This window comes from Sciurus vulgaris (genome assembly GCF_902686455.1).
Source record: "Sciurus vulgaris genome assembly, chromosome: 1".
Taxonomy (NCBI): Eukaryota; Metazoa; Chordata; class Mammalia; order Rodentia; family Sciuridae; genus Sciurus; species Sciurus vulgaris.
Genome location: NC_136461.1, coordinates 26,110,481 through 26,123,927, shown reverse-complemented (window position 1 = coordinate 26,123,927; position 13,447 = coordinate 26,110,481). Strand labels below are relative to the sequence as shown.

Below are 13,447 nucleotides of genomic sequence, written 5' to 3'. Positions count from 1 at the left end.
ATAGAGTAATGATGTTTGAGTCATTCCATTATTTTTTTCCTTCCCCCCACCCCTCCCACCTCTCTTTTCCCTCTATATAGTCCCTTCTTCCTCCATTCTTGTCCCACTCCCACCCCCCATTATGTGTCATCATCCGCCTATCAGTGAGATCATTCCTCTTTTGGATTTTTGAGATTGGCTTATCTCACTTAACATGATATTCTCCAATTTCATCCATTTGCCTGCATATGCCATAATTTTATTATTCTTTATAGCTGAGTAATATTCCATTGTATATATATACCACAGTTTCTTTATCCATTCATCAATTGAAGGGCATCAAGGTTGGTTCCATAGTCTGGCTATTGTGAATTGAGCCGCTATGAACATTGATGTGGCTGTATCTCTGTAGTGTGCTGATTTTAAGTCCTTTGGGTATAGGCCGAGGAGTGGGATAGCTGGGTCAAATGGTAGGTCCATTTCAAGTTTTCTAAGGAATCTCCACACTGCTTTCCAGAGTGGCTGCACTAATTTGCAGTCCCACCAGCAATGTATGAGTGTACCTTTTTCCCCACATCCTCTCCAACACCTATTGTTGCTTGTGTTCTTGATAATCGCCATTCTAATTGGGGTGAGATGGAATCTTAGTGTAGTTTTGATTTGCATTTCTCTTATTTCTAAAGATGTTGAACATTTTTTCATATATCTGTTGATTGCTTGTACATCTTCTTCTGTGAAGTGTCTGTTCATTTCCTTAGCCCATTTGTTGATTGGGTTATTTGTATTCTTAGTGTAGAGTTTTTTGAGTTCTTCATATATTCTGGAAATTAGTGCTCTATCTGAAGTATGAGAGGCAAAGATATTCTCCCATTCTGTAGGTTCTCTCGTCGCATTGCTGATAGTTTCCTTTGCTGAGAGAAAGCTATTTAGTTTGAATCTATCCCAGTTATTGATTCTTGCTTTTATTTCCTGTGCTATGGGAGTCCTGTTAAGGAAGTCTGATCCTAAGCCAAGAAGGTGAAGATTTGGACCTACTTTTTCTTCTATAAGATGCAGGGTCTCTGGTCTGATTTCAAGGTCCTTGATCCATTGTGAGTTGAGTTTTGTGCAGGGTGAGAGATAGGGGTTTAGTTTCATTCTGTTGCATATGGATTTCCAGTTTTCCCAGCACCATTTGTTGAACAGGCTATCTTTTCTCCATTGCATATTTTTGGCACCTTTGTCTAGTATTAGAAAATTGTATTTTTTTGGGTTTGTGTCCGTGTCCTCTATTCTGTACCATTGATCTACCTGTCTATTTTTGTGCCAATACCATGCTGTTTTTGTTACTATTGCTTTGTAGTATAGTTGAAGTTCTGGTATTGCAATACCCCCTGTTTCATTCTTCCTGCTAAGTATTGCTTTAGCTATTCTGGGTTTCCTATTCTTCCAGATGAATTTCATGATTGCTTGCTCTATTTCTGTGAGGTACATCATTGGGATTTTAATTGGAATAGCATTGAATCTGTATAGCACTTTAGGTAGTATGGCCATTTTGACAATATTAATTCTTCCTACCCAAGAACATGGGAGATCTTTCCATCTTTTAAGGTCTTCCTTAATTTCTTTCTTCAGTGTTTTGTAGTTTTTATTGTAGAGATCTTTTACCTCTTTGGTTAGATTGATACCCAAGTATTTTATTTTTTTTGAGGGTATTGCAAATGGAGTTGTTTTCCTCATTTCCCTTTCAGCTGTTTCATCGCTTGCGTATAAAAATGCTGTAGATTTATGCGTGTTGATTTTATAGCCTGCTGTTTTGCTGAATTCCTTGATGAGGTCTAGAAGTTTTCTGGAGGAGGTTTTTGGATCCTCTAAATATAGAATGATGTCATCCGCAAATAGTGACAGCTTAAGTTCCTCTTTTCCTATTCGTATCCCTTTAATTTCTTTAGTCTGCCTAATTGCTCTGGCTAGAGTTTCGAGGACAGTGTTGAATAGAAGTGGTGAAAGAGGACATCCCTGTCTTGTTCCTGTTTTTAAAGGGAATGTTTTCAGTTTTTCTCCATTAAGAATGATGTTGGCCATGGGCTTAGCATAAATAGCCTTTACAATGTTCAGGTATGTTCCTACTATCCCTATTTTTTCTAGTGTTTTCAGCATGAAGGGGTGTTGTATATTGTCAAATGCTTTTTCTGCGTCAATTGAAATAACCATATGATTCTTATCCTTAAGTCTATTGACATGATGGATTACGTTTATTGATTTACGGATGTTAAACCATCCTTGCATTCCAGGAATGAACCCCACTTGATCGTGGTGCACAATTTTCTTAATATGTTTTTGGATACGGTTTGCCAATATTTTGTTAAGGATCTTAGCATCTATATTCATCAAGGATATTGGTCTAAAATTTTCTTTCCTTGATGTGTCTTTTCCTGGTTTGGGTAGGAGGGTGATATTAGCTTCATAGAATGAGTTCGGTAGGGTACCCTCCTTTTCTATTTCCTGGAATACTTTGAGAAGTATTGGAATGAGTTCTTCTTTGAAGGTCTCATAGAACTCGGCTGAGAATCCATCTGGTCCTGGGCTTTTCTTGGATGGTAGATTTTTAATGGCTTCTTCTATTTCATTGCTTGATATTGATCTGTTTAAATCGTGTATGTCCTCCTGGTTCAGTTTGGGAGGAGCATATGTCTCTAGAAATTTGTCAATGTCTTTGGTACTTTCTATTTTGTTGGAATACAGATTTTCAAAGTAGCTTCTCATTATGTTCTGTATCTCAGTGGTGTCTGTTGTGATATTTCCTTTTTCATCATGTATTTTAGTAATTTGAGTCTTCTCTCTCCTTCTCTTTGTTAGTGTGGCTAAGGGTTTATCTATTTTGTTTACTTTCTCAAAGAACCAACTTTTTGTTATGTCAATTTTTTGAATAGTTTCTTTTGTTTCAATTTCATTGATTTCAGCTCTGATTTTAATTATTTCCTGTCTTCTACTACTTTTGCTGTTATTCTGTTCTTCTTTTTCTAGGGCTTTGAGCTGTAATGTTAGGTCATTTAATTGTTGATTTTTCATTCTTTTCTGGAATGCGCTCCATGCAATGAATTTTCCTCTTAGTACCACTTTCATAGTGTCCCAGAGATTTTGATGTGTTGTATCATCATTCTCATTGACCTCTAAGAATTTTTTAATCTCCTCCCTGATGTTTTTTGTTATCCATGTTTCATTCAATAGCATATTATTTAGTCTCCAAGTGTTGGAGTAATTTCCTTTTTTTACTTCGTCATTGATTTCTACTCTCAGTCCATTATGATCTGATAGAACACAAGGCAGTATCTCTATTTTTTTGCATTTCCTAAGGGCTTCTTTGTAGCATAACATATGGTCTATTTTCGGGAAGGTTCCATGTGCTGCTGAGAAGAAAGTGTATCCGCTTTTTGATGGATGGAATATTCTATATATGTCTATTAAGTCTAGGTTATTGATTGTGTTTTTGAGTTCTATGGTTTCTTTGGTTGGATTTTGTTTGGAAGATCTATCTAGTGGAGACAGCGGTGCGTTAAAGTCGCCCAGAATTATTGTGTTGTGGTCTATGTGATTCTTGAAACTGAGAAGGATTTGTTTGATGTACAGGGATGCACCATTGTTTGGGGCATAAATATTTACTATCGTTATGTCTTCCTGATTTAGGGTTCCCTTAAGCAGTATGAAATGTCCTTCTTTATCCCTTTTGACTAACTTTGACTTGAAGTCCACTTTATCTGATATAAGGATGGAAACCCCCGCTTTTTTACTGGGTCCATGTGCGTGGTAGGTTTTTTCCCATCCTTTCACCTTTAGTCTGTGGATGTCTTTTTCTATGAGAGGAGTCTCTTGCAGGCAGCATATTGTTGGGTCTTTCTTTTTAATCCATTCTGCCAGTCTATGTCTTTTGATTGATGAGTTTAGGCCATTAACGTTCAGGGTTATTATTGAGAAATGATTTGTATTCCCAGTCATTTGGCTTATTTTTGGTTTTTAAGTTGGCTTGGTTTCTCCTTTGAGCGGTTTTTCTCTAAGGTAGTTCCTCCCTTTGCTGACCTCCATTGTTGTTTTTCATTTCCTCCTCATGGAATATTTTGTTGAGAACATTCTGTAGTGCAGGCTTTCTATTTGTAAATTCTTTTATCTTTTGTTTATCATGGAAGGATTTTATTTCATCTTCAAATCTGAAGGTTAGTTTTGCTGGGTATAGGATTCTTGGTTGGCAACCATGTTCTTTCAGAGCTTGAAATATGTTGGTCCAGGCCCTTCTAGCTTTTAGAGTCTGGGTTGAGAAGTCGGCTGCTATCCGTATTGGTCTCCCCCTACATATAATCTGATGCTTTTCTCTCGTGGCCTTCAGAATCCTATTATTTTGAATGTTAGGCATTTTCATTATAATGTGCCTTGGTGTGGATCTGTTGTGATTCTGTGCATTTGGTGTTCTGTAAGCCTCTTGTATTTGATTTTCCATTTCATTCTTCAGGTTTGGGAAATTTTCTGCTATTATTTCATTGAATAGGTTATTCATTCCTGTGGTTTGTATCTCTGTGCCTTCCTCAATCCCAATAATTCTTAAATTTGGTCTTTTCATGATGTCCCATAGTTCTTGGAGATTCTGTTCATGATTTCTTACCATCTTCTCTGTTTGGGCGACTATTTTCAAGATTAAATATTTTGTCTTCATTGTCTGAGGTTCTGTCTTCCAAGTGCCATAATTTTATTATTCTTTATAGCTGAGTAATATTCCATTGTATATATATACACCACAGTTTCTTTATCCATTCATCAATTGAAGGGCATCTAGATTGGTTCCACACTCTGGCTATTGTGAATTGAGCAGCTGTGAACATTGATGTGGCTGTATCTCTGTAGTGTGCTGATTTTAAGTCCTTTGGGTATAGGCCGAGGAGTGGGATAGCTGGATCAAATGGTAGGTCTATTCCAAGTTTTCTAAGGAATCTCCACACTGCTTTCCAGAGTGGCTGCACTAATTTGCAGTCCCACCAACAATGTATGAGTGTACCTTTTTCCCCACATCCTCTCCAACTCCTATTGTTGCTTTCATTATTTCTTAAGGATGTTCTCTTTCCTCCAGCTTTGTAATTTACCTTCTCAGGTATTACATTGGTACCAATGTATCTCTTTGCTTTTAAAGAATAATGGCAGGTTGGTTTCCATACATAGTGCTTCTGACTCAGTAGTTCAGAAGGCTCCCTTTATCTTCCTTTTATCTCCTTTTATTTGTTGCTTAGTGTCTGCATTTAGTCTGTTGGATATTTAGTAAGTATTTTGTGTGGGACAGGTTGGCTCTGGCAGATTATCAACTTGCTGCTTCAGTCAGAGCCTCTTTTCAGTTATGTGTTCTTGCAAAACATTATTGTTCTTTGATAATAGAAAGTATTATGCTTTGATTCTGTTGCATGTTTTCACTAATTCAAATGTGTTATTCAAATATATAATTCAAATATGCATTTTTATGTTATAACTCTGGGCTCAGACTAGGGTGAGGGAAGAAAGGCACTCAGAGCATGAAGTTTAAAGAGATTCTTCCCTGTCAAGTTTGCTTAAAGCTACCCTGAACTCATGTGACTCTTAGAGTGAACATCTTAAATTTCGTATCTGGGATTCCTCTCTTGCTTTAGTCTTGTTCTGTTCCTCTGTAACCCTGATTCAGTAGTTACAGATACCTATAAAACACAGACCTTAAAAATTAAATGGTAACAACTTTCTTTTAGAATATGTTTTGACGTTATTTCTTCTAAGAAAACAGAAGTGAGATAGTATATTAGGAAAATCAATGTCATGCTAGAAATAGTTCTGCAGCTCAAAGTTTATCTGTAAACAACATTAGCTGAAACTTTGGACCATGTAATTGGTTACCCGCAATAGGTCACTATTGTACTTTTTCTTATTTCTTATGATGTGGCTTGTCGTTCAGGAGTTCCTTCTGATATAATCCCTTTCATGACTTAAATTTTTGGTAATCTTTACTACTGTGCTGATGCCATGATATCAAAGCCACCTGACTTTGGTGGCAAATAATTGGTTAGAAAACATGTATGTACCTGTAACCTGATGAGGTCAAAAATACTCAGTCTGTGTTGCTGCCAGTTGTAGCTGGTTCTGGCACCTGTTCTGGCCCCATAGTCTTCATATTGTCCCTAATAGATACCTTAGAGGTAGATGGGAAGTGTTAGGACTCTGTCCCCTGTAGTCCCATGCCTGCCTGCCTGCCTGCCTGCCTGCCTGCCTGCCTTCCTTCCTTCCTTCCTTCCTTCCTTCCTTCCTTCCTTCCTTCCTTCCTTCCTTCCTCCCTCCCTTCCTCCCTCCCTTCCTCCCTTCCTCCCTTCCTCCCTTCCTTCCTTCCTTCCCTCCCTCCCTCTTTTTTAAATACGGTCATTTTATTTATTTATTTATTCATTTGTTCACTTATTTATTTGCAGTGCTGAGGATGGAACCCAGTGCCTCACATGCTAGGCAAGCACTCTACCACTGAGTTATAACCCCAGCCCTAGTCCCATGTCTTTCCATGAGAATAATGCTTTTTAAATTTTTTTCTTTTTTCTTTTTCATAAACAAATTCTGCATAAGGCTCTATATGGCAGGAACTCATTGAGAAGGGGAGCCATTGATGAACGTGGAGCAGTTCTCCTTCAAGCTAAAATACCCTGAACCAAAAAACACTTGACAGTTTCACTTTTTTGACAGTTTTCTTACCCTCTTAAAAACCTGTCTTCAAAATACCCTTGAATGTTAATCAATTCAGGGCTCTTTATAAAGCAGTAGACCGTTTTTCATTCATCCTAAAATGTTTCATTTTTTTGTTTTTAGATGCTGTTGAAAGTGGGTGCCACCAGGGGAAGACAAAATTTGGAGTTGGCCTGAGAACTGGGAGAGAAAATCACCTCTGGCTTTTTAAAGGAACTCCCTCTCTCCAGTCATGTTGGGCTGCCTGCTGCCAGGACTCGGCCTGCCATGTGCTTTGGTGGCTAGAAGGAATATGCATTCAGGCTGACTGTAGCAAGCCCCAGAGCTGCCAGCCTTTTAGGACAGACTCTTCTAATTCCATGCTGGTATTTTTAAAAACATTCCAATCTGCAGAAGATTTGGGCTTTCTATCTGAAGAGGATATACCACATATTCTAGAGGAGGCCTCTTGGAGGAGGCAGAGCCCACCCAGAGCTCCACTCAGATCTGCTATGTTTTCCAGTGACCAACAGAGCTTAATCAGGAAGCTTCAGAAAAGAGGAAGTCCCAGAGAAGAAGTCCTTCCACCTATAGTGGCACAGCATTCTAAAGAGAATGACTCTAATGAACTAGGTATTCTGACTGCCAATGGCTCTGCAGAGGTAAGCATATTATGAATAAAGAGCAGAGAAATTTCAATCTGTTGTTTCATTTCCACATATAAACAGTGAGGCTGGTGGTGGGCAGTGCTCACAGGCTGAGAAGTGTATATATAAAGTTGGTGGGTGTCAATCTTCATGGGTACTGCCCAGATGTGCAAGGATGATATGACCTTTGAAATGTTCACTTCATTCTGGTCTGACCATTATTTTGGTAAAAGCAGAAAGCTGCTCATTATCTGGTCTTATCTGGTTCTTGACTGTAGGTAAGTGCAGTTGTGTGGGTGTTAGTCTCCATCAATGCTTCTGTGGTGTTTTCTGCCAGATTGCAAAACAGTTGATTGGTGTAGTTGTAGTCAGGTTCTCCTCCATCTCCCCCTGTAAACACATTTCTTAGGAGGTAGTTTCTATTCCAGTCTGAATTAACTATGCCTGGTACTGCAGACTAAGATCTGACCTGCTGGATTGGGAAGCTGGATGTGGCTATTAGCCAAGAAGTCTCTGGGGTGAATTCTTACCAAGCTGCATATGCCAAAGGACATACCACCAAGAGAGTTTATTTTGCTTATTACGTTTCTTCATTGTTGATCTCCCTGGGCAAATGTTTAAGAGGAAATGACTCACTCTATGCTTAGTCTTCCTTGATTACTGTGACTTATTTTTGTATTTGTTTTGTCCTAGTTGTCTCCATCAAGTTGAAGCCAGAGTGGGGAGTCTACTTTATACCAGGCACTGTGTGTGCTAATTGTTCTACTGTATCATTTTGTTTAATTTTCACAGCAATATTTCCAAGTAGGTATTGTTAGCCCTATTTCACTAGTGAGGAAACTGAGGCCCAACAAGTTTGAACAACTGCCTGTGACCATGCAGCTAATGATTAGCATAACTAGAATTGGAATTCAGTTTTATATTAAAGTAAAAACCCTTTTAGCAGAGTATTAGAGTATATAAGTGTTTGGTTTAATTGCCATAGACATTTATGGAAACCTACTATCATTGTCAGGTACTTTTCTAAGCACTGAATGTACAGAAGTGAACCAGACATGGTCCATGCCCTCAGGTCATTTATAGTCTAGTGGAGACTGAGACTTGAAGCTAGGTATTTACAGTAGTGTATAATTATTACATTAACAATAATTATTATTATTTATGTACATAAAACAACACAAGGAGGAAGTGATTCAGTTGCGCAGGCAGGTGGTATGTATGTACAAGTAGGATTTGATAGAGATTATCAATATTTCTTGAAAGATGTATAGTATTTCACTAGGGGGCTAAAGATAGTAAAAAGCATTCTGTACAGACCCAAAGTTTATGAAAAGGCTCAGCCAGCAAGTATTCTAAAGCTTTTGCCATGCACTAGGTACTTTGCTGAGCTGGGTACTAAGAATATTATAGTAAATAAAGAATATTTGATTATTGCCCCAGTAGAACCTATACTTTGGTAAGAAAATCAGATATTATGTTTTTAATAATTAAATAATTATATGTTTGTTGTGGGTTATGAGAGGATAAGTAGAGTGCTGTGAACATCTAGCAGAAATCTGAAGAGATTAAGGTTGTCAAGTAGGCATTGTGAAGGATAGAAGATGGCAAACTAGGTAAGGAAACAGGAAGATTGCTGGGTAGTGTTGAAGATGGAAATTATGCACTTATAATGGTGGCACTGAGCTTAACAGTTGTGTGAGTCTCCTCAATAACTCTCAGAAACCCTGTCAAGAAAAGACTGATAGCTTGACTCATTCAGGATAGGAAATTTGCTAAGTGATATGTGCAGAAAGAAATTGGAACTTGGAAATTGAGGTTGTTGTCAAGAGAGCGGATGGGAGAGAGAGAATAAGATGATACAGAAAGAGGCAAAGATAGGAGGGGACTGAGAGGTAAAAATAGGGAAGTTTGGCATTTGGAGATTTACATGCTGGGAAGCAGATATAAGGGAACTGGTAAATGTGAGTCCTGGTGGGACAGAGTATGGGCTTTTTTTTTTTTTTGTATGTACTTTTTGAATTGAAGATTTTGGGGTGGAGAAGTTCTTCTGATGACAGGATTTGAGGTGCCAGTATGAAAGAGGGTTGTTGGGGTAGAATGGACTGGAGATAAGGAGCTCAAAGAAGTCCAGCAGCTAAAAAAACATGTTAAATGAATTATCCATGAGGATATTGAGATAGTTTTTAATAATGATGATGGTGTTGATGATAGCAGTACCAGCTAATGTTTACTAAGCACTTACTATGTGCTACATGCCATTTACATGTATTAACTCTTTTTTTTTTTTTTTTTTTGGTGGTAGTTGGGATTGAACCCAGGGCCACTCTGCCACTGAGCTATGTCCCCAGCAGGGTCTTACTAGTTGAGGGGCAGCGTGTTGCCAATTTGCCAAACCTGGCCTTGAACTTGTGATCCTCCTGCATCAACCTCCCAAGTAGGTGGAATTACAGATGTGCACCACCACACCCAGCTTCATGAATTAATAACTCCTAATACAAGCAACAAATCATATTACTGTTATTATTATTCATATTTTATAGATGAGGAAGCTCAGAAAAAGATAGGTTAAGGAACATAGCAAGGCACATAGCAAGGCAACTCAACTGTCATATGATGAAACCAAGACCTGAACCTGGGCAGTCTGATACTATCCAGAGTCTGTCCTCTTAACCTTCTTACTCCTGAGATAGGACTTGAGATGAGGAGGAATTTTAAAAGCTAGATGTCAAAGCCACCTATAAAGTAGGAGGAATGATGAGTAAGTTGGAGATGACAGCTGTGATGAAAGTTGAACTGTAGTGCAGCAAAGGAAAAGAGGTTTTCACAGGAAAGTAGAAGAGTAATGGTTTGCAAAGGGCACTGGGAAAGGGGATCAAAGAAAATACAGCATGCCAGAGGATAACTGTGGCCAATGAAATTAAAAATGGATCAATAGAATTGAAAATATGATAGATTTAGATCTGAGAATCTCTTGGAAGATAGTAAAAACTCAAACTCAGGCCTTATAGATTCAGAAGGAAGACCTTCTGAAGAGTTCTTTTTCTTCTTGCTTACCAGTGGTGAGCACTGGCAATGAATTGCTGTTAGTGATTTATTTTTCCCTCTTATTTGTTTCTTTGTTTCTTTGTTTATTATGTACCAGGGATTAAACCTAGGGGTGCTCAACTACTGAGTCACATCCCCAGCCCTTTTTATTTTGAGACAGGGTCTCTCTAAGTTGCTTAGGGCCTTGCTAAATTGCTGAGGCTGGTTTTGAATCTTTAATCTTCCTGTCTCAGTCTCCCGAGTTACTTGGATTACAGATGTGCACCACCATACCTGGCCTCCCATATTTTTTAATTGATATGTTGTGGTTGTACATAATGGCGGGATTTGTTGTTAAATATTTGTACATGAACCCAATATAACACTATAATTTAGCCAATATTATTCCCCAGTTTTTCCCTTTCCCTTACTTCTTCCCTCTCCCTGGTCCCTTTCCTCTACTGATCTCCCTTTGATTTTCATGAGATCCAACCCTCCACCCCCAACACACACACTTTCTTTTCTTGTTTCCTCTCTAGTTTCCACATATGAGAGAGAACATAACAACCCTTGACTTTCTGAGTTTGGCTTATTTCACTTAACATCATGTCTCAAGTTCTATTCATTTTCCTGCAAATGACATAATTTCATTTCTTTATGGCTGAATAAAATTCCACATTTTCTTTATCCATCCATCTATCCATTGACAGACACTTAGGCTGGGTTTGGTAGTTTGGCTGTTGTGAATTGTGCTATTATAGACATGGATATGCATGTATTGCTATAGTATGATGACTTTAATTCTTTAGGGTAAATGCCAAGGAGTGGTATAACTGGGTCATATGGTTGTTCCACACCTATTCTTTTGAGGAAACTTCATACTGATTTCCATAATGGTTGTACTAATTTACAATCATATAGCAGTGTAAAAATGTTCTTCTTTCTTCATATCTTCTCTAACATTTGTTATTGTTTGTGTTTTTTTTAATTTAAAAATTTTTAAATTTTTACAGAAAGCATTTTGATTCATTGTACACAAATGGGGTATGACTTTTCATTTCTGTGGTTGTACATGATGTAGATTCACACCATTCATGTAATCATACATGTACATAGGGTAATACTGTCTCATCCTACTATCTTTCCTTCCCCCACTCCCTCCCACCTCATTTTCCTCTACACCATCCAAAGTTCCTTCATTCTTCTCTCCCCACTCTCACCCCACTACCCCCACATTATGCATTGTCATCCGCTTATCAGAGAAAACATTCGACCTTTGATATTTTGGGGCTTGACCTGTTTCACTTAGCATGATATTTTCCAACTTCATCCATTTACCATCAAATGCCATAATTTATTCCTCTTTATGGCTGAGTAATATTCCATTGTGTATATATACCACAGTTTCTTTATCCATTCATCAATTGAAGGGCATCTTGGTTGGCTCCACAATCTAGCTATTGTGACTAGAGCAACTGTAAACATTGATGTGGCTACGTTACTGTAGTATGCTGATTTTAAGTCCTTTGGGTATAAACCGAGGAGAGGGATAGCTGGGTCAAATGTTGGGTCCATTCCAAGTTTTCTGAGGAATCTCCATACTGCTCTCCAGAGTGGCTGCTCCAATTTGCAACTCTACCAGCAATGTATGAGTGTGCCTTTTCCCCCACATCCACACCAATACTTATTATTATTTGTATTATTATTATTATTTTTTTGGGTGGTGGTGCCGGGAATTGAACCCAAGGCCTTGTACATGCAAAGCAAGCATTCTACCAACTGAGCTATATCCCCAGGCCCCTGTATTCTTAATAATGGCCATTCTAATTGGAGTTAGATGAAATCTTAGGGTGGTTTTAATTTACATTTTTTTAATTACTAGGGATGATAAGCACTTTTTCATATATTTGTTGATCACCTTTATGTCTTCTGTGACATGTCTGCCCATTTCCTTAGCCCATTTATTGATTGGGTTCTTTGTATTTTTGGTGTAAAGTTTTTTAAGTTCTTTATAAACTTTAGAGAGGAGTGCTCTGTCTGAAGTGTGTGTGGAAAAGATTTTCTCCCACTCTGTAGGCTCTCTTTTCACATTATTGATTGTTTCCTCTGCTGAGAAAAAGTTGTTTAGTTTGAATCTATCCCATTTATTGATTCTTGCTTTTATTTCTTGCGCTGTGGGGGTCTTGTTAAGGAAATCTGGTCCTAAGCCAACGTGATGGAGATTCGGGCCTACATTTTCTTCATTGGTGAAGGGTCTCAGGTCTAATTCCTAGGTCCTTGATCCATTTTGAGTTGAGTTTTGTACAGGGTGAGAGATAGGGGTTTAATTTCATTTTACTGCATACGGATTTCCAGTTTTGCCAGCACCATTTGTTGAAGAAGCTATCTTTTCTCCATTGTAAGTTTTTGGCACCTTTGTCTAGTATGAGATAACTGTACTTATGCTGTACTTATGTGGGTATGTCACTGTGTCTTCTATCCTGTATTGTTTGTGTTTTTGATGCCTGCCATCCTAACTGGAGTAAGATGAAATCTCAGAGTAGTTTTGATTTACATTTCCCTAATAGCTAATGATGTTGAACACTTTTATTCATGTATCTGTTGACCATTTGTATTTTTTCTATTAAGTTTAATTCATTTAAGTTCATTATTAATTGAGGTTTTTTTGTGGTGTTTTTTGAGTTCCTTATATATTCTAGATATTAATCCTGTGTCAGAGAATAATTAGTAAAGAATTTCTCCCATTTTTTTTCTTTTCTTTTTTTATTTAATTTTTATTTTTACAGACTGCATTTTGATTCATTGTACACAAATGGGGTGTAACTTTTCATTTCTGTGGTTGTACACAATGTAGATTCACACCATTCATGTAATCATACATATACATAGGGTAATACTGTCTGTCTCATTCTGCTATCTTTCCTTCCCTCCCTCCTGCCCCATTTTCCTCTACATCATCCAAAGTTCCTTCATTCCTCTCTCCTCATCCCTGCCACTCCCCCTCATTATGTATGGTCATCCACTTATCAGAGAAAACATTCAGCCTTTGTTTTTTTTTTTTTTTTATTTTTCTCCTATTCTGTGTATTCTCTCTTCATGTTCTTGTTTCC

The 13,447-nt window shown here is 37.9% G+C and overlaps 1 protein-coding gene across 3 annotated transcripts in view; it reads left to right on the top strand.

Moving 5' to 3' along the window:
* Positions 1–13,447, top strand: part of KIAA0319L (KIAA0319 like) — a 121,589-nt gene that overhangs the window by 35,237 nt on the left and 72,905 nt on the right. For all 3 annotated transcript variants that reach the window (XM_079130059.1, XM_079130060.1, XM_079130061.1), the window contains exon 3: positions 6,811–7,328. In XM_079130059.1, the coding sequence (XP_078986185.1) occupies positions 6,811–7,328 (518 nt within the window). The remainder of the gene's footprint in view (positions 1–6,810; positions 7,329–13,447) is intronic.